This window comes from Mus caroli, unplaced genomic scaffold, assembly GCF_978045245.1.
Source record: "Mus caroli unplaced genomic scaffold, Mus_caroli_1 scaffold_2, whole genome shotgun sequence".
Taxonomy (NCBI): domain Eukaryota; kingdom Metazoa; phylum Chordata; class Mammalia; order Rodentia; family Muridae; genus Mus; species Mus caroli.
In genome coordinates this window covers 151779281-151799512 of record NW_028227257.1, presented here as the reverse complement: position 1 = coordinate 151799512, position 20232 = coordinate 151779281, and the positions used below count along the sequence as shown (strand labels likewise).

At 40.4% G+C, this 20232-nt stretch overlaps 1 protein-coding gene across 4 annotated transcripts in view; it reads left to right on the top strand.

Moving 5' to 3' along the window:
- Setx (senataxin) overlaps positions 1–20232 on the top strand; it is a 58264-nt gene that overhangs the window by 11672 nt on the left and 26360 nt on the right. For all 4 annotated transcript variants that reach the window (XM_085835068.1, XM_021156936.2, XM_021156942.2 and 1 more), the window contains 7 exons: positions 3527–3746; positions 4536–4655; positions 8302–8473; positions 8593–8680; positions 9073–13185; positions 14465–14564; positions 19264–19422. In XM_085835068.1, coding sequence (XP_085691194.1) covers positions 3527–3746; positions 4536–4655; positions 8302–8473; positions 8593–8680; positions 9073–13185; positions 14465–14564; positions 19264–19422 — 4972 coding nt within the window. The remainder of the gene's footprint in view (positions 1–3526; positions 3747–4535; positions 4656–8301; positions 8474–8592; positions 8681–9072; positions 13186–14464; positions 14565–19263; positions 19423–20232) is intronic.

The window sequence follows — 20232 nt, the reverse complement described above, 5'->3', positions numbered from 1 at the left end:
TATGTGGCAGAGCAAAACCACTTATCTCATGGTAAGAGTGAAAAAGAAGCCCTGTCCTGCAATTCTGACTGAAGGCATACTCCATGTCCTGAAGAGCTGCCTACAGGCCCTGTTGTTTAAAGGTTCTACCTCTTGATAGTGTTGAAGAGATTTTGTTGTTGGGCCTTAGGCACACTAGGCAATGCTCTGTCACTGAGCCTATAAACTAAGCTCTGTAGCACCTGCGTCTTTAGAGGACATTTCAGGTTCCAAACTCTGAGATATAGGTCTCATCATAGCCATGTACTGGACCAAACACTTGCAGCTTGATGACTGAGTTCATAGACAAGACATCCTAAGCTGCTGATGCTAAACTTGGTTATGTAGTTGGACTGAGTACTGCTGGAGTCAGTCCCAAATGTGTAGCTAGAAAGAGGGCTGGTTATAGGTGAGGGGAACACAGAATCCCTCCATGTAACAACTTGAAAACTAAATCTGAAAAAACATAAAATAGATGTTGAGATGTACTGTTGAAACCAGCTCTGTTGGCTTCTCTGTTAAGATCAACTTCTGAAGAACTTGAGAGAACTGGGACAAACTCTGGGCTGAAAAGGTCTGTTGGGTTGTGTTATGAAAGGGTAAGATCCCTCCCTGCTCTCTGGCTGTAGATAAGATGGGAAAGGTATAAGGTTTTGCTTTCAGTTCTTCCTGTTGCTATGGGTTAGCACTACTTGTTCACATTCCTGAATTCAAAGTTCTGTTGAAGTAGAGATAGGAGTGAAATGAGGGCAGTACAGAACACTGATGCTTAAGACACTGATAGGTGTCTGGGGACCAGCTTAGCACCTCTGATGACTTTAATATTGTGCCTCCTCAGGCTCATGGAGGGAAAATGCAGCCTTGACCTGTTTGCTACTGCTTTCTGACCTGGGCACTAAATCCTTGGGGATGTAGCTCCGTCAGAGTGCTTGTCTAGTATGCATAAATCCCTGAGGTTGATCCCTTTCATGGCACAATACCACCCATGGTAGTAGTGCACACTTAAATATTAGCACTTGGGAGTGGAAAAGTTCAGGTCATTCTCAGCTATGCAGCAAGTTCTAGGTCAGATGGGGATAAACAGAAGACCCTATCTTAAGAGAAAAGGGATTTAGGATATGTGATAATAAAAATGAGTACCTATGTATGTTTCAAAAATGTATTACTCAGTAAAGACCAGATTGAGCAAATCTTAGAAAGAAGATAAAATTTAATGCATATGAAGGATGGTAGTGTTAAAAATAAAGAAGAAGATAAAAAGAAAATAAAGAAATAGTGGAGACAACTTCACTGGAGAAAATAAGACCATGGAGAACCTGTGAAGATTTTCAGGAGAGAGAAAGGCAACTCCAAACATGTGCAGAATAGTGAAAGAGGAGGATCAAAGCAAAATTTGAAAAAAAAAATTTATTTTTATTTATATGAGTACAGGCAGCTGTCTTCAGACACACACAATGACAAAAACAGAACTATATGAAAAATGCTTTTCTCACATGGGGTGAGAGTGAAAGACCCCCGGAGGGCAGACCCTCACTCAAGCCTCGGGACAGCCGCGTACCCAAGAAGACACTGAGACCGAACTTAAGATGTAGAGAGTAAGATTTAATAAAGCAACAACAAGGAAGCACATAAAAGCACATAAACCAGCTCTGGGGTCGAAACTCATACACCAGGCATGGTGTAGAGGAGATTCGACGACCACCCAAACTTTTCTCAGGCTTATATAGAAAAAAAGCCAAGGGGGGAGCAGGGTAGGAAAAGTACAAGTTTGCGTGACTGAGGGGTTTTGCCAAGGTGTTTTACGTAACCAAGGGGTCGTGTCCTATATTTTGGCAATGTACCCGATCTATTGGAACATTCTGGGGTTGTACCAGGAGGCCCTTATCTAAAAAATGTTCTTGGAACAGTCCTCAGTTGGGAGGGGTAGGACTAGGTTTGTTCCAGGAGACCCTTATCTAAAAAAAATGTTCCTGGAACAGTCTTCAATTGGGAGGGGGTCGGACTCTGGGGTGAAGAGTTCAGGAATGTACTCTGGGGTGAAGGGTTCAGGAGTGTTCCGGGAGCAATCTCCAGATGGGAGGGGTAGGACTCTGAGTTGAAGAGTTCAGGAAGAGTTCAATAATTTTCCTCCTTCAAGAGAAGACAAGGACTTTTTAAAAAAAATTATTTATCTTATATATATGAGCACACTGTAGCTGTCTTCAATCACACCAGAAGAGGGCATCCGATCCCATTACAGATGGTTGTGAGCCACCATGTGGTTGCTGGGAATTGAACTCAGCAGTCAGTGCTCTTAACCGCAGAGCCATCTCTCCAGCCCTTATACAAGGTTCTTGAAGATGTTTTACACAGTGACTTTTACTAAACAGCACGTAGAGGAGGAGTCAGAGATCATGCAAACACACACAGTTGGCTGATTATTGATAATGTGGATGTTAGAAGCCTTTGTATAAAAATGAAACCAAAAATTTGAGTTCAGGTTGGGCTTGTAGTTTTAGCCTGTAATCCTAGTGTTTGGCAGGCTGAAGGATGGAGATGCCACACATCAGAGGCCAGTCTAATCTACATAGTGAGTTCCAGGCTTCTTATGTTACAGAGTCAAACCAAGTTTCAAGTAGAAAGGGTCTGGGGGGTAGCAGGGGGTAGACCAAGTAAAAGGAAAGTGCATGTCCCTGACTTGGTTTAGGTATCCTGAAATGTAAATGGGATTGAGAGCGGAAACTAGCAGAAGGCATCACCCTAAGGGCACAGGCAAACGTGGATTATTTTTTTAAAAAGAAGGCATGCTGTAAATGAAGTCGGAGGTGATGGTAGATGGAAATGACCAAGATATATTTGTACAATAAGAAATTTTTAAAGAATAAAAAGTATTAAAGGGGGGGCTGGAGAGATGGCTCAGGGGTTAAGAGCACTGTTTGTTCTTTCAGAGGTCTTGAGTTCAATTCTCAGCAACCACATGGTGGCTCACAACCATCTTTAATGAGATCTGGTGCCCTCTTCTGGCCTCCAGAAGAATGCCTGGAAAAATCTTTAAAAAAATGAAGAAATCTTTGAAAGAAAAAAAAAAAGAAAAAGAAAAAGTCTTTAAAAAATCTTTTTTTAAAAAAAGTATTAAAGGAAAAAGTTCATGTATAAAAATAGGTTTGAGCCAGATGAACTTAGCTAAAGAATAAATTAGCTTATAGAAGTCTTTTGTGTATTGCTTCTAATAGACATATCTAAAATGTAAGTGAGCACAAAAGATTGATGGAATAAATGGAAAATTACCAAATGCTTATAATAATGTTAAATAGATATTAACATAGAACAGGTTCCTGCTAGTCTTTAAGAATGAAAATGATTGTTTCATAAATGATGTATAGTTTGTTTGAATCAGGATTAAAGGTCTATATGCAGTAATATAATCCCCGGTTGATCAGTCTACTGAACTCTGTAACTAGGAGATTTTCTTTGTTCATTGTTCATTGAATTAATGAACCTACAATGTTATTATAATACAATTACTCAGGTTCGGCGATGGGCTATTCTGACTGCAAGAAACCTGGGGAAGGTGGACAGAGATGACTATTACGACTTACAGGAAGTTCTAACTTGCCTTTTTAAAGTCATTGAGCTGGGGCTTTTGGAAAGTCCAGACATTTACACATCTTCTGTGCTTGAAAAAGGCAAACTGATCCTTTTGCCTGCACACATGTATGATACTACCAACTACAAAAACTATTGGCTAGGTGAGTATTATTATTACATGGACATGTCTTCTCTAGTGTTCTGAGCACAGAGCAATCTGAGCAATTTTCTTATTACAAAGTTTCATGGTTCCTAGTTCTTTTTTTTTTTGTTTTTTGACACAGGGTTTCTCTGTGTAGCCCTGGCTGTCCTGGAACTCACTTTGTAGACCAGGCTGGCCTCGAATTCAGAAATCCGCCTGCCTCTGCCTCCCAAGTGCTGGGATTAAAGGCATGCGCCACCACGCCCTGCGGTTCCCAGTTCTTGTTCCTTTGCTAAATTAGCTTAAATATTAAATATCATTTATTCTAAATGCCTTCCATACAGATACATTTTCAAACCCTGGCAAGTCTTTTGTTTGAAGTAGAAGTGTCAGTCTGATGTTGATTATTTCCATGTTGTGAGAGATATTTGCAAGTCACTATTTCATTAATCGCTGTTCTTCAAAGTTATATGTCATGGTTGGTAGCAGTTTTCTTAGTGGTATATGAACTGTATACAACATATATGAATGTTTGAGGCATCTTCAGTTTTATGAAATTCAGGTTGTGTGGTAGTCATCTTAGAAATCACCTTCTACCAAGGTTCCCATCACTTACCTGTTTTACAGAGAAAGTGTCAAGTGCTATGGTTGGGGAGTGGTGCTTACGGTAGGTACCTCAGCCTTCAACAGCTGTGAGGGGAGCTGAAGTCTGCTGCTTGACTTGCTGCCCTGCTTTATTTCTGCTAGCTAAGACAACTATTTAGTATAGTGCTGTTACAGCAGTCTGGTAACTGGAATCATCTTACAGGTATTTGCATGTTGTTGACTATTCTTGAGGAGCAAGCCATGGATTCACTGTTGCTGGGCTCAGACAAGCAAAATGATTTTATGCAATCAATTCTTCACACCATGGAGAAGCAATCGGATGGTAATATACTTTACTTACAAAATGCTTTTGAATAATACTATGATGGTGTACTTTTAAAAATGTTGGTGTCACTAGGCAGAGTGATGCCACACACTTTTAATCCTAGCACTAGAAGGCAGAGGCAGGCATGGATCTCTTGAGTTCAAGGCCATCCTAGTCTATAGAGAAAGTTCCTGGATAACCAGGGATACACAGAGAAACCCTGTTTTGAAAAGCCAAAATATAAAAAGTAAGTTTGTGTCACTATAAGAATTAGGGTTATGCCAGGCAATGGTGGCGCACGCCTTTAATCCCAACACTCAGGAGGCAGAGGCAGGCAGATTTCTGAGTTCGAGGCCAGCCTGGTCTACAGAGTGAGTTCCAGGACAGCCAGGGCTACACAGAGAAACCCTGTCTCGAAAAACTCAAAAACAAAACAAAACCCAAAACACAAAACCAAAACCAAAAACCAAAACCAAAAAAAAAAGAAAAAAGAATTAGGGTTATAAGAGTGTGGAGAAAAGAACTTCAGGCTTCAGGCGTGCCGAGGAAGTGCTTTAGCACAGTCTGACCAGGGATTGAGTTAGCTCATAGATTCAGACTTTAACTTGCAAAGGACTCCTTAGACTTTAATTTAACTCCTATCTCTTTGCTAGAGGAAATGAGTCCAGAGAAGTTAGTTTAATTTTCCATTATGTAAACCAGAGTCTCTGGGAGATTTATTTGCAAAAAGCATGTCACTTAACAGTAGGAAGAGCCTTGCCAATCATAAGAGTCCATCTTTGCTTACTACTTCATTGGTCTCTTTCCTTTTTTTGTTTTTTATTTTTGTTTTTAATTAATGTATATGAGTATACTGCAGCTGTCTTCAGACACACCAGAAGAGGATATTGGATCCCATTATAGATGATTGTGAGCCACCATATGGTTGCTGGGAATTGAACTTGGGATTTCTGGAAGAGCAGTCAGTGTAACTGCTGAGCCATCTCTTCAGTCCCTCATTTATCTCTTGATTCTCTAGGGTGGCACTGTCCAAAATAACCACCAGACTGAAAATTAATTAAAAAAGAAAAAAATCTAGTTTTTCATTACCATTAGCCATATTTTCAAGGCTCAGTGGGTACTAGACATTATAAACCCACAACATTTTCATCACCACACACAGTCTACTCTAGATGCTTGGAAAATGAAGCCAGCAACTTAATTCAGGAAAAACATGAAGTTGAGGCTAGCTTGCATTATGTAGTGAGACTGTCTCTAAAATACTTAAGCAGCCTTCCACCATTCCATCCCATCCCCCAAAAGAAAAGTTATCCTGAAATATATAGTCATATTATTTATTAGACTCCAGCTTTTCCTGGGTTGTGAAGCTGATGGTTGAGCTAAACTGATCATAGGAGACCTGAAAAAGGAATGCATCAGTAAAGACCAAGTGTGTCAGAACCTATGAGAATATCCTTCACTTGGCTTTTGGAAAGTTGCTTGGTGATAAAACTCTGTTTATTTCTAGATTTATATCGAGATTCTAGAAGAAATCACACTATTTTTCTGATAGCAAATATTTTCTTGCTAGATTATGCTATTGATAATGGATTTGCCAGCATATATTATGAACGTTGTTCATTTCTTTCCCTGTGTCTGTACATAGTCTTCAAGTGTTGCCATAGGCTGGGCCTAGTCAGCCCCCCTCAATCTGTGGGAATCAGGGGTTCCGGCAGATGGGCACAGAGTCGGAGGGAATTGACCGACAGATGCAGACACAAGAGAGTGTGAGAAAGTGTGCTGGATTTGAATGTAATTTGTCAAATCGAGCATCAAACTTTTTATACTGAAGAAAATAGGGAAGTTAGGTGACACATCAGCCAGGTACAATAAGGTTACCTGATTCTTACATAAAACAGAGGAATGCAACATGGCAGGCCTGGCAGGAACCAGCTGGGATAAAATTTAGTGTTAACAGCTGGAATTAAAAGCAGCCCCACCTAAGGTCAGTTTAATCTTAGAAGCCAGGGGCAAGGGCTTTGTGCCCTTGCCGCAGTTCCTATTCTAGTCTATTGTATAATCCACCGTCCCCCTAGGCCATTGTAAATTCCTGTGTATGGGTGTAACTCAGCTATCTATAGTTCTAAGTATCTACCCTGGTTCCTCCTTAGATCACAAACTTCCTTCCTAGATAATGGTAAATTTCTGTGTAGGCCATTGATTTAGCTATCCATGCCCAGGGTTGGCTCAAGGACTGACTGCCTAGGACTAGTGAAGAATCTAACTTAGCTATATGTCAAAAATTCAATCCTTAGAAGCACTTATAATAAAGCAATATTAAGGAAAAGCACACAGATCCGTTTACCAACTAAAGCAAGGACATTGGAGCATTCGTTATACAGGATGCCATGGTTCCAGGAGACTAAGTTTCTGTGACCTTTTCTCCTCGGGACCTCGATTTTCAGCTTGTCAGGCGGGTCACTACTGGAGTGGATGTAGCAAAGTGTAAATTCTTAAACTTTTCATAATTGTCTTCATTCACATGACTATATTCTTCCTTATATGAGGTTTTACTAAATGTAAGGCACCATCAGAGGTTGTATACAATATGCCTAAGGAAATCTACCCGAGATAAGTCCTTTTGGTTGGGGGTGATAGAGTACTTGCCTACTTTGCCCAAGGCCCTGGGTTCTGCCCCAGCACTGAAGAACAAATGCCAACCAAAGTTTGAAAGGTCTGTGAGAAGTAAAGCGAAGGGTCAGAGGCACCTAGTCACTCTGAGAGATAAAGTAGGCTGTACTGCTGCCTCCACGGAGTGCTCCGGGAATCAGACACTTGGGAAAGTTAACATAGTATGGAATCTAGTAAAGATGGTTAGGAATTTGATAGGCAGTGCTGGCAGAGAAGGCATTCTGGTAATATCTGCAAATAACTGATTTGTTTTTGCTTATAAACAGATTATGGGTATATGAAAAATTAAGCTTGGAAACAACAAAATGCTGTTACATAGTAAGCAAAATTAAGAATCTTGCTGGAGCAGAATTTTTTTAGATTCTGGGCCTTATTTAGATAATAAATACCATTTATTCTTTTACTCTTTCAAACAGTACTTAGAATGAGAAGGGGCGGGGGAGAGAAGACTTCTTTTTTTTTTTGGTTTTTCGAGACAGGGTTTCTCTGTGTAGCCCTGGCTGTCCTGGCACTCACTTTGTAGACCAGGCTGGCCTCGAACTCAGAAATCTGCCTGCCTCTGCCTCCCAAGTGCTGGGATTAAAGGCGTGCGCCACCACGCCCCGTGAGAGAAGACTTCTTAATCATCAGTTTGTTTCTCATTAATTATTTACTTTTTGCAAAGAGATTATAGTTTTTGAAAATTTGTAAATCAGGTATAATGGCCCACGCCTTTAATCCCTGTGCTTGGGAGGCAGAAGCATGTGGAACTTTGTGAGTTCGAGGCTATTCTGGTTTTCAGAGGGACTTCCAAAACAGCCAGGGCTACACACAGAGAAACCCTGCCTGTCTCAGAAAAAGCAAAACAAAACACTTTAATAAATTAGACATCACTTTAAATTACTGCTATTTTCTTTCATTCTTGCTATTTTGGCTGACTAAGAATATTTCCAATATATCTTAGAATGTTTTTCTTACTGTTTTTTATTTTAGTAATTGTTTTATTTTATTTCAGATGATAGCATGGATCCTTTCTGGCCAGCATTACACTGTTTCATGGTGATTCTTGATCGCCTTGGATCTAAGGTGTGGGGTCAGCTTATTGACCCTATTGAAGCTTTTCAAACCATCATTAACAACGAGAGCTACAACAGAGAGATCCAGAATATACGGAACAGCTGCATAAGGTGCGGTAAATGTTAGAATTTAAAATAACATACTGTAGCTCGTTTTCTAAGATTTTTTTTTTTCCCTCTTCTCCAACCCCTTTCATTTCAGTAATTTCTTTTTATTCTTAATATTTAAGGACCAAGTTAGAACCGGAGCCACATTTTGATGATATGGTGACGTGCAGCCAGATTGTTTATAACTTTAATCCTGAAAAGACCAAAAAGGTATAGAACATTTTTAAAGCTGAAGTGACTCTGTAGAGACACGGTTCTGTGTAGTGACTGGTTGTTGACTTTATGATGTTTAGTTAGTCTGAATCCACTGTTTCATATAGGCCCTTTGGTGTGGCTGATGCATTTCATATGGGGTACATGAACTCTAACTGCAGGGGTAGTTTGGTAGGAGTAGTAGTAATCAAGCCAACTAATAGGAAGGCTTAAGTATGTGAAGATGTGGATTTGCATTTTCTTGAAGCAATTTTATAATTCAAATGACATTAAGTACATCATATTGGAGAGCAGAAGACTAAAGCTGCAGATTATATTCCTTTTCTACAGATTGGGTGTTGACACCATTGATACTTGTTTATCTGAATATTTATCATTTTTCCATTTAGGATTCTGGGTGGAGATCAGCCATTTGTCCAGATTATTGTCCAAACATGTATGAAGAAATGGAAACATTAGCCAATGTACTTCAGTCAGATATTGGTCAAGATATGCGTGTTCATAACAGCACCTTTCTGTGGTTCATACCTTTTGTTCAGTCACTCATGGATCTTAAGGATTTGGGTGTGGCTTACATAGTAGAAGTTATTCATCATCTATACTCAGAAGTCAAAGATGTCCTCAACCAGACAGATGCTGTGTGTGACAAAGTCACTGAGTTTTTTATTCTGATTTTAATATCAGTGATTGAGCTGCATAGAAATAAAAAATGCTTGCATCTGCTGTGGGTGAGTTCTCAGCAGTGGGTAGAAGCTGTTGTGAAGTGTGCCAAGCTTCCTACTACCGCATTTGTACGGAGTTGTGAGAAGTCACCTGGAAATACCTCCAGAGGAACAGCAATAATGTCGTCCTTGGCGTTGCATTCGGTGCAGTCTAACTCTGTCCAGCTTGCTTGTGTACAGTTGATTAGAGGTCTCCTCAAAGAAGGTTATCAGCTTGGTCAGCAAACACTTTGTAAGCGGTTCTGGGATAAACTTAACTTATTCCTTCGAGGAAATTTGTCTCTGGGTTGGCAATTGACTGGTCAAGAAACCCATGAGTTACAAATGTGTTTGAAACAAATAATTAGAAACATAAAATTCAAAATGCCCCAATATAGCACTTTTGGGGATTCAACTTCTACATTTAAAACCCCTCCATCTTTCAAAGAAGAAAGTGATATAATAGACAGGAAGCATAAAAAAACCACTTATTGCTTGGAAAATTGCAGTCCAGTATCTTCTAAAGAGCCAATGAAAGCTGACACCCATCGAGTATTGATGAAAGTAAATACTACAGAAGAGGAGAACTTGAAGCAGCATTACATTGATTTGAATGAAGAAGAGCCTCTTCCAGCTGAGTTGTGCTTGAAGCAGAAAAGTGAGGCTCTTTTTTCTGAAAGTGCTCAAGAGCAAGTTAAAATAAGCACAGAGAAGTCTGGAAAAGAAAGCTCTTCATATGCACCACCAAATAGTACTTCAAAAAATGGTCCAGAATGGGGATGTGACAGAGGAGTGATAATGCCAGCACATTCATTGACTGATTCTAGCAGTGATTTTATGGAACAGGTATCTACATCAAATGGAGATGTCTCATTAAAGGATGGCTCTGTTGGTAAAACTTCAAAACCAAGTTTCAAATTACAGAAAGATGAAATTTGTGCAAAGTTATCACATGTCATAAAGAAGCAAATCAGGAAAAGTACTTTGGTAAATAATATCAATCTAGAGGAAAATGCAGCTATATCTGACCTTGAGAACTGTTCAGGAACAGATAGAGGAGCTCTAAAGGAAGATAGCATTGGACACAATGTGCCTTCAGACCCTGTTCTGGATGACAAGCATGAAGAGGAAAAATCTCAAAACAGTTCATTATTCAAGAAAGAGATAAAGAGTGAGGGGTTGGATAATAGTAGTTCTGACAATGAAGACAAGCTTGAAGTCCAAGAAGGCCATGCTGACGATGATTTGGTATCATTTACAGAAGTTACTGATACACTGGTGAAAACTCCATGTGAGGGTCCTGTAAAGATGGTAGTTGAATCAAGAGATAAGGAAATGAGAGCAAGTACAGTGTTGACTTCTAACTTGGTAGAAGGGCAGGTGCCTCATGACAGTAGCAAACCTTTGGTCGCAGGTCGTCAAATAGACCTCTGTAACATAACTTTAATATCTCAAACCACTGTTATTCAATTTCCATCAGATTTAAGTAAACAGAATTCATTTCAGCTACAAAAAGATGATAAAAGATGTTTGACAGCTAACCAAAACAGTGCTGCCACCTGCCATGGGCAAGTTATTGTTATTTCAGATTCTGACGAAGAAGAGGATGAGGATGAAGATGATGAAGATGAAAGAAGTTGTAGTGAGGAAAACATCAAACAGAGTAAAGCATGCATAGGGAAAGACTGTTCAGAGCAGCATGGTTTGGCAGTTAATCCCAATGTGGAGAAGAAGCTTGTGAAAGAGGAAGAAACAACGTGCCCTGTAGAATTTGAAGACTCTGAATCTCAGGTTTTTGAGTTTGAAAGCTCATCTGAAGTCTTTTCAGTTTGGCAAGATCATAAAATAGACAGCAAAAACTCCCTTCAAGGGGAACAAAAGAGCTGTGTAACTCATGTAGCTGATAGTACAAACAATAACTTGGGTTGTGGTGACTCTGTGTCTGAAGAGGTTGTTAGAAACAAAGCAGAGGGAGTTAAGGAGCATGCAGGACCACATAGTAGTGTTTCTGCTGAGGAATTTTGTAAAACTGGAGTAAAAAAACCTAAGAGGAAACGCCGTGACAAAGTTACAGCTGAAGATCCTCAGAGGCCTTCCTCTTCTGTTGGAACTGAACAATTGCCTGATCGCAGAGATCTTACTGAAAGTGATTTAAAGAGTGCAGACATGGGGATGGCAACTCCCAGTTCAAGTGTTGAGAGAGATTCTACAGTTTTACAGAAGTCTATAAAATCTAGAACTCACTCAAAACCTGTTAGGAAAGTTCCAGCCTCTAAGGCAACTAAGAAAACACACTCAGACACCAGAAGAGGACAGTCTAAGAGTTCACGTTACATAAGTTGTAGAACTTCTCCTGCTATTGTGCCACCAAAGAAGTTTCGTCAGTGTCCAGAGCCAACTTCAACAGTTGAAAAACTTGGTCTGAAAAAAGCCCCTCGGAAGGCATTTGAGTTGTCCCAGAGGTCTCTGGAGTGTATAGTCCAATTACGTGACCATGGGAAGACTGTTGGAGTAGTTAACGCCCCCAAGAAAGCTAAATTAATTTCTCCTCAGACTCTTTCTATCAAAAATAATAAGAAGCTTCTGACAAGCCAGGATCTTCAATTTCAAAGGCTTATGAGATCCAGATCACATCAAAAACGAGACTTTGATTACAAAAATACTGTAAGATCAGTGTCACGCATAGTACAGGGATCAGATGTACTTGAAGCAGACTCTGATGAGCCAGATGATCATCGAGTAAGTGAGCCACTTGCCATCAGTAATGAAAAACAGTTAGCAAAATGCATGCTTTCCAAAGCAGAAGTGGCAGAAGCCTCTTCTGATCCTTGGGTGACAGGTATAACTTGTCTTGTGAACCAGTGTGAATCTAGAGTGTTAAGTGGAGGAGTGCCAACAGATGTGGTGATGTCCTCTGCTTCAGAGGACCCTGTGGACGGAGGTGCTCTCACAGTTCAAGTTGGGGAGGTGGCACCTGTGAAAGCTGCAGAGCCAGAGTCTAGTAGTGATACAGATGATGACAATTTATTCCTAACACAACATGATCCTCAAGATATGGATCTGTGCTCACAGTTGGAAAATAAAACCATTATCGTGGCTCATAAAAAAGACACAGTACAGAGAGAAGATTCTTTAAGTCGGCCTCAGTTGGAGTCTTTGAGTATCCCAAAGTGTAAATACAAAGACTGTGTCGAAACTACAAAAAACAAGGCGGAATACTGCCCAAGACACTCTGAAGCTAAAGCAGCAGATGACGGCCTGTTCCGTAAACCTGGCTTGCCTCTTTCTGTAGCCAGGCCCTTGAGACCTACTACTACCAAGATATTTAGTTCAAGCAGCGCTTCACGAACTGCCAATCTTTCCAAGTCTTTGGAAAGTACTACACTTCAGTCAGCACTAAAAAATAAGTCAAGTGGAGAACAGCCTAATTTGAAGGTGACACCACCCTCTTCCATGGGTTCTCAGAAGCCAGTGGCTGAGGTGAAAAGTCTATGCAATATTTTTCATTTTCAGACTCCAAGCAGTTCCAGCAAACAGAGTTACAAGCTTACATTTAGTGAGAACAGGCCTACATCAGCTGCTTCTCCAGTGAATATTCTGTTGCCATCACAGTCTATCTTTGACACCTTCATTAAAGAGGTCTTAAAATGGAAATACCAAATGTTTTTGAACTTTGATAAGTGTGGTGCTCCAACAAGTCTCTGTCAGTCTATCTCAAGACCTGTGCCTGTCCGATTTCAAGATTGTGCAGAATATTTTAATGTTTTTCTACCTTTGATTATATTGAATGCTTTTGAAACAGTAAGTATTCTTTAATTCTTTGCCCCTACTGTAGATAGAGAAATGGTTATAAGCATATAGCTAGCTTTCTAAGTTTCTATAAGAGTGAGTCTATACTCACTACAGTGAGAAGGTATTGGAAGGTTTGGAGTTGGTCAGTATTTAGACCAGGGACTAGTAATACACAGTAGCTTATACTTACCCAAGATCCTTGGTTGTTGGGTAGAGAATAAACTGGAAAGGCTAACAGATCTAGTAGACTAGTTATAGGTTGGTTACAGCAACTTGAGGGTAAAATGATAGTGGCTTTGGGTGGTAGCTGTGGAGATGGAAAGGCTATAAGGGTACATTTTAGAATATATGACTGATGAGTGGAAATTGAAAAGATGACTGTTTGGAGGCTTAACCTGGTTATGTTATGTTTACTGTCTGCCAGGATTGAGGTAGAACTTGAATTCACCTCTCCTGGTTTCTAGGCTGGAGCAGTACATGGCAGGAAAGCTCCTCTGGATGTTTCTAGCCAAAAATGATGCAGTGTGACGATGGGGTTGTGTGTCGTCCCCCACCCCCACCCCAAGAGGAGTAGCTGCTTGGTTAACTTTGAGTAGAAGCCGCTCAGCACTAAGAATTGTTGGTTACCAGGAACTGAGGGCCAGTTGCAGATTTAGCTGCTTGACTCAAAAAGTTATTGTAAAACAAAACAAAGTCTCAAAGGTCATTTTTTGTTGTTTGTTTGCTTGTTTAAAAAGTGTTAAATAGCCCTTTTACACTAGTAATTTTTCTTTCATAAATTTGGGCTTAGGAGTAGTCATTTTTAACTCACAAAAGATCTCAAAGATACTTGTGGGTTTGATTTGAGCCTTTGGAAGACTACTAGTACGTGTGACATATAGAAACCAACAGGAAGAATGCTGGTGCCAATATTGCAGAGGTTGAGAGAAATGTAGGGCAGATAATCTCATTGTGAAGTAGGTACAAGCAGTGTGAAGATCTAGCATCGCATGAACAGTATCAGAAGCACAGGTGACTGCTGAACATGAAAGGTGTCTTATTTCAACTGAGCAATAGTATTTTTTAGCCTTTAAAAGTTCAGTTAACAAATATAACCAAATGTGACTAATGGCTGCTAACTTGGGCAGGACAGTTGTGGACAACTTGATAAACCTCACAGACTGATTCTTAGGTTTTCACTTGGGATCTGTTCTGCTTTTCCTTCAGCCCACTGGAACATTTTGCTGTTTGTTTGTAGTAGCTTTTAGCATGTTCTTTATTTCTTAGTTTCTTCTTTTACTTTGTGTAGGTGGCACAGGAATGGCTGAGCTCTCCAAATAAAGAGAATTTCTATCAGTTGCAATTACGAAAATTTCCAGCTGACTATAAAAAATACTGGGAGTTTCTGAGTAAGTTCATACGCAACTTGGAATATATAATATGATAACTGGAAATTTTTACTTGAGAGATGCCAGGGGCTGGTAAGGTAGACCAGTGGGACGAGCATGTATAGCTTTCACCAGTAGTACAGACAGTAGCCAGTGATCATATGACGACAGCCATGTAAACTCATCTCATTTAGCTCTTGTTACAATGAGACATGAAGGCAGAAAACATTATTTGAGATAAAAAGAACAAATGGTCAGAAGTTCAGTTATTAGGTTCTGTAATTTTAGTGAATGTGTATGTGATAGAGAAAATATGAACAGATAAAAAGTAAACTGTACATGTACGTATGACTGTATTGTTTTGTTTTGTTTTGAGGTAGACTCTTCTGTGTGTGTCTCCCTGGCTGGCTTGGACCTCAGTAGTAGACCAGGCTGCCCTCATTTCACAAAGATCTGCTTACCTCTGCCTCCCTGAATGCTGAGATTCAAGGCACACTGCATACAACACACCAGACTTTTGTACTATTAAGTCAGTGAAGAGTGACAAGTAAAATACAATGGAAATGAGTGCCTCTTATATACCAAATCTATAATATATCCACAGAGATGTTAGTACATTTATGGTGGAGCTGGCTCTTGTAGATTGTGAGTGAAGCAAGCACTGATAATTGTTAGGAAGCAGCTGTCGTGGGCAGAGGGTTTATAGAGTGGTTTGGGTGATGAATCCTGGAACTTGGGTCGGAAGAACCAACTTTTCACATTCAAATTTTAGAGTTTACAAAAATGTAGAACTTAGACTCCACATAGAGTTTTCAAGAAGCCTTCTCACATGTTAACATCTCACATACATGGAACAGTGATGGAATCAGGGGTTAGCATTGCTATAGTACAGAGTATGAGAGAGACCTCATTCATAACATAGCTGTGGTCCCAGTGATGTCTGTTTTCTGTCCTGGGATCCAATCTAAAGTCCAAACATCTGTAGTTGCACTGTCTTCTCTCAGTCCCCAGTGGTCTAGAGTAGTTCATTCCTCAGCCTGTCTTCACTGCATGTTCTTTATGCCAGTTAGTTTGTAGAACACTCTTTGTTTCCCAGATGTTACCTTAGACTTGAGGTTTTATGCATTTGGTAAAAATAGAACAGAAGAATAGCTTTTCTTGGTGGCAACTCAGTCTGATCACTTGATTGCTGAGTATCTTCTGTGAAGTTACTGTTTTCCACAATCTGTGTTGTGCCCCTTTTTTTCTTCCCTGTTTTTTTTTTTGTTTTTTTTATAATTTGTTTTGGGATTTTAGAATTAGAACCTAGGACCTTTGTATTCCATCAATGAGCTATATTGTAACACAGTTGAAAATTTCTTGTTAAAGATAGTTTTTACAACCCCAACTATGGTTAGGTTTATTCAGTGTTTTCCTTGTGCATGTGCGTGTGCATGTGTGTGTATAGCACCTATGGGAGCCAGAGAACAACCTTAGGGTTTGAAGTAGAATCTCATTGTCCTGGAACTCACCAATTAGGCTAGACTGGCAGGCCAGTGAGCCAGACGGATCTCAGTCTCCTGCTTAACCATACTATATTATTTTAAGCGTGTCTCACCATGACCAGTCTTTTAAAAAACAAAATGGTGTGTGTATGGGTGTGGAAGGCAGATGATGTTGGATTGCTAGAACTAGAGTTAGTTACAGATGGTTATTAGCTATCATGTGAGTACTGGAGGTTGAACCCATGTCCTATAAAAGAGCAGCCCTTCACTGTCCCACCTGTAACATGCCCAGCCTCTATGTGGGTTCTAGGTTTGAAACTCAGGTCCTCAGTGGTTGTGAGATAAGCACTTTGCTGACCGAGCTACCTCCCTCCCCAGTTCTTTGTATGATATGTTAAAGTTCCTTCTTTTAGAAGTTGAGCTCCCTCACTGAATAGAGGGGCTTCCTACCCCACCCCACACCCCCACTCCCTGAAACATTTCCTTAGGCTTCTTTAGTTACTCCTCCCGCTCCTCCTGTTTTTTTTCTTGTGAGTCTCTGGTGTGCTGTCTCTTCTTGCCTTTGTTACAGATTGTAAGAATGGAATTCTACAATCTGTGCACTTGTGTCTTTTGCTGCTTGTATTAACATAACAATATTGATTGTTCATAGTTCTGATTGACTTGTCCCATCTGCCTCATCTCCATTCTTAGTGCTTTAACTCAGTTTCTTAGTGCTCAGCTGACTGGGTTGACGTGAACCTTTTTATTGTAGTGCTTGCTTTATTTTCCTAGTCTTGCTTACTTTATATCCCTTGTGTGGAATGCCATTAGTAGCTTTATAGTATCTTTGTGTACTTAGATCTGTTTCTGAGTTTCTTGAGCCTGTGATTTTGAAATTGGAGAACACAAGAGAGAACTCTGTGGTTAAGAACCAGTAGAAAGACCTGGGTGGAGTGGTGGAGCATATCTTTAATCCCACTACTCAGGAAACACAGGCAGGAAGACAGCCTGGTCTACAGAGTAGTGAGTTCCACGACAGTCAGAACTACACAGAAAAATCTTATATTAAAAACAAACCCAGTAAAAAGTCAGGCCTGATGGCACATGCTATAATACTAGCACTTGAGAGGCTAAGGTAAGAGGGTAAAGGGTTCAGGATCACAGGGAAGGAGAGATAACTTAGTTAAAAAGTACTTGTTGCTTTTGAAGAAGATCCAGATTCTATCCCTAGTACCCATGTGGTAACTCACAACCATACATAACTCCAGTTCTAGAATCCAATAGGGATGCAGGTGGTACATATATATACATCATGTAGGCCAAAGATTTATATACATAAAATGTTGGGGTTCAGGAATTGCCACACAAACCATTAAGCAGCCATCTCAGTTAAGCAAGAATAGTTTATTTAATGCACACCCCAAGACTGATTTATCAGGACTCAGGATTCCAGTTGTGGTACTAGTTTGTTCTTAGGGCAGGCTTTTTATAGGAAAAGCCAAGTTCAAAAGTAAGATGGCAAGGGTGAAGGCTTATGACATTTTGGCTAACTTGACAAAGTACTATCAGCTGACTTTTAAGTTGATTGGTCCTAAGTGAGGTAAGAGGAGTGGTGAGTGGGTGGTGAACAGGGGGGTTTCAGAGCACTGAGATAGCAGCATAAGTGATACAATCATAGTGTTAGGATCTTCTAGAATTTTTCAGTGTCAGCTATAGATAATTACTTCTGGGAAGCAGAGTCAGACCCTGAACTTAATTTCATTTTATAAGCAAAATGGAGATTGAATAAAAAATAGCTACAGTGATGTTAAAAGGAGCAGGCCTCAACATAAAGTAACTCTAAAAAGTGGGCAGTGGTTAATCCCAGCACTTGGGAGGCAGAGGCAGAAGTGAGTTCCAGGACAGCAGGACAGCCAGGGCTATACAGAGAAACCCTGTCTCAAAAAACCAAAAAAAAAAAAAAAGAAAGTTAACTCTAAAAAAGATCAGGGTCAGCCAGGACTACATAGTACGACTGTCACAGCTAAGAAAAGCTAGAATGAACCTTATGGAAAGTGTGTCTGCTACTTTTCAGTATTCTGTTTTGCTTTGTAGAAATTTTCTTTTAACTTTGATTTGAAATGATTATATTCACTCTTACTGTCCTCCCTCTAGCTCCCCAAAGAACCCTATATTATAACCCTCCTTCCTTTTGTAACATATTGTTTTCTTTTCAAGACAGGGTTTTCTGTAGTCTTGACTGTCCTAGAACTCACTTTGTAGATCAGGCTACCCTCCAATTCACAGAGATCCTCCTTCTTCTGCCTTCCAAGTGCTGGGATTTTAAAGGCTTCCATCACCTTCTGCCCCCTTGTTTTTCATACCTTATAGAATCCTGTAATGAATAATTACAATTGTATTTTTGAAAGTGAGTTAAAAGTTTTTGTGAGCTGTCATGTGGGTGTTGGGAATTGAACTCAGGTCCTCTAAGAAGAGCAGCCAGTGCATGTTACTTTGTACTTTTTGGAGGGTGGGGGGTGAGGGTAGAGTGGAGTTTGAGACAGGGTTTCTCTGCATAGCTCTTGGTTGTCCTGGAATTCTGTAAACCAGCCTGGCTAGGATTCAAGAGATTTATCTGCCTGAGATTAAAGGCATGCACCACCACCACCACCACCCAGCTGATTCCTTTAAATCTCTCTAAGGCCACTTGGTGCTACTTTTCTGTGCCTGGATGTGTGGTCATCCACTGGAACCTGTGGAATCTTTTTTTTTTTTTTTTGAGACAGGGTTTCTCTGTGTATCCCTGGCTGTCCTGGAACTCACTCTGTAGACCAGGCTGGCCTCGAACTCAGAAATCTGCCTGCCTCTGCCTCCCGAGTGCTGGGATTAAAGGCATGCGCCACCACTGCCCAGTGAACCTGTGTAATCTTATCAAGTGTCCATCCTCCTAAAGAAAAGTGACCCTTCTTCCCTTATAACCATCAATTGCCTGTAACTCCTCAGCTAGTGGTGGGACCTGTGGAGCCCTCCTGCTTTCCATGCTGGACCTTTGAAACAGCGTGATCTTGGACAGGTCATGTATAGGCAACTACAGCTGCCACTGTTTGGTCTGCATCAGATTTTTACATTTTTATTGGCTTAGGTCACTCTTCTAGTATAAAGAGAGAATTCATCAGGACTTTATACTTTGGAACAAAAGTACAAAGGTTTAATTTCTTGTAAATTGATCTTGAAATCTGTTAAAAATTGCATAAATGCCAATTTTTGTTTCATAGTTTACTTGGACGAATCTGAACTTGCTAAACAGCTTCACCCAAAGGAAAATGACCTGGTGTTTCTGGCTCCTGAGAAGAGTTACATGGACAGGCATGGCATGCAAGATTGCAGCCACTATTACTGTGGCTATGTTCATAAGTTTCGTCGCACTTCAGTCAGTAAGTAAATAAGGGGTCAACATGATGATCTCATTTGCTTAGCTTTGTATTTTGTTATATGCCAGGTTGATCACTTTCCAATTAGAATTCTTTTTCTCTTTTCCCACCTAAGATCCTGAGTTTATTGCTTACTATTTAAAAGCTTTTTTTAAAATTATGTGTATGTAGGTGTATGCATACAAGTGCAGGTGCCTGCTGAGGCCAGATATGCTGGATCCCCTTGGAGCTGGAGTTAGAGGCAGTTATGAGCTGCCCAACATCATGGGTATTGGGAAACCCAACTCAGGTTCTCTGGAAAAGCAATATCTTTTATGTTCTTAACAACTGAACCATCTCTCCAGCCTCAAACCTTTGTGTGTGGAGGGGGCGGGGGTGGGGGGTTTGAAATAGGGTTTGTCTGTACGGGCCTGGCTGTCCTGGAACTCACTGTGTAGACCAGGCTTGCCTCGAACTCAGTGAGTGATCTGCCTGCCTCTGCCTCTCTAGTGCTGGAATTATAGGCACACTCTGCTACAACCTGGCTTTGTTTAATGTCCTCTTCTGATTCTTTCTTCCATCTGTCTTTTTTTTTTTTTTTTTTTTTTTTTTTTGGTTTTTTGAGACAGGGTTTCTCTGTGTAGCCCTGGCTGTCCTGGAACTCCCTCTGAAGACCAGGCTGGCCTCGAAATCCGCCTGCCTCTGCCTGCCAAGAGCTCGGACTAAAGGCGAGCGCCACCACGCCCGGCCCATCTGTCATTTTTGTGTATCACTTTCAAGTTAAATCTGTTTAATAACTTAGGTCACATTCCAGCCTTGGATTTTTTGACTAAT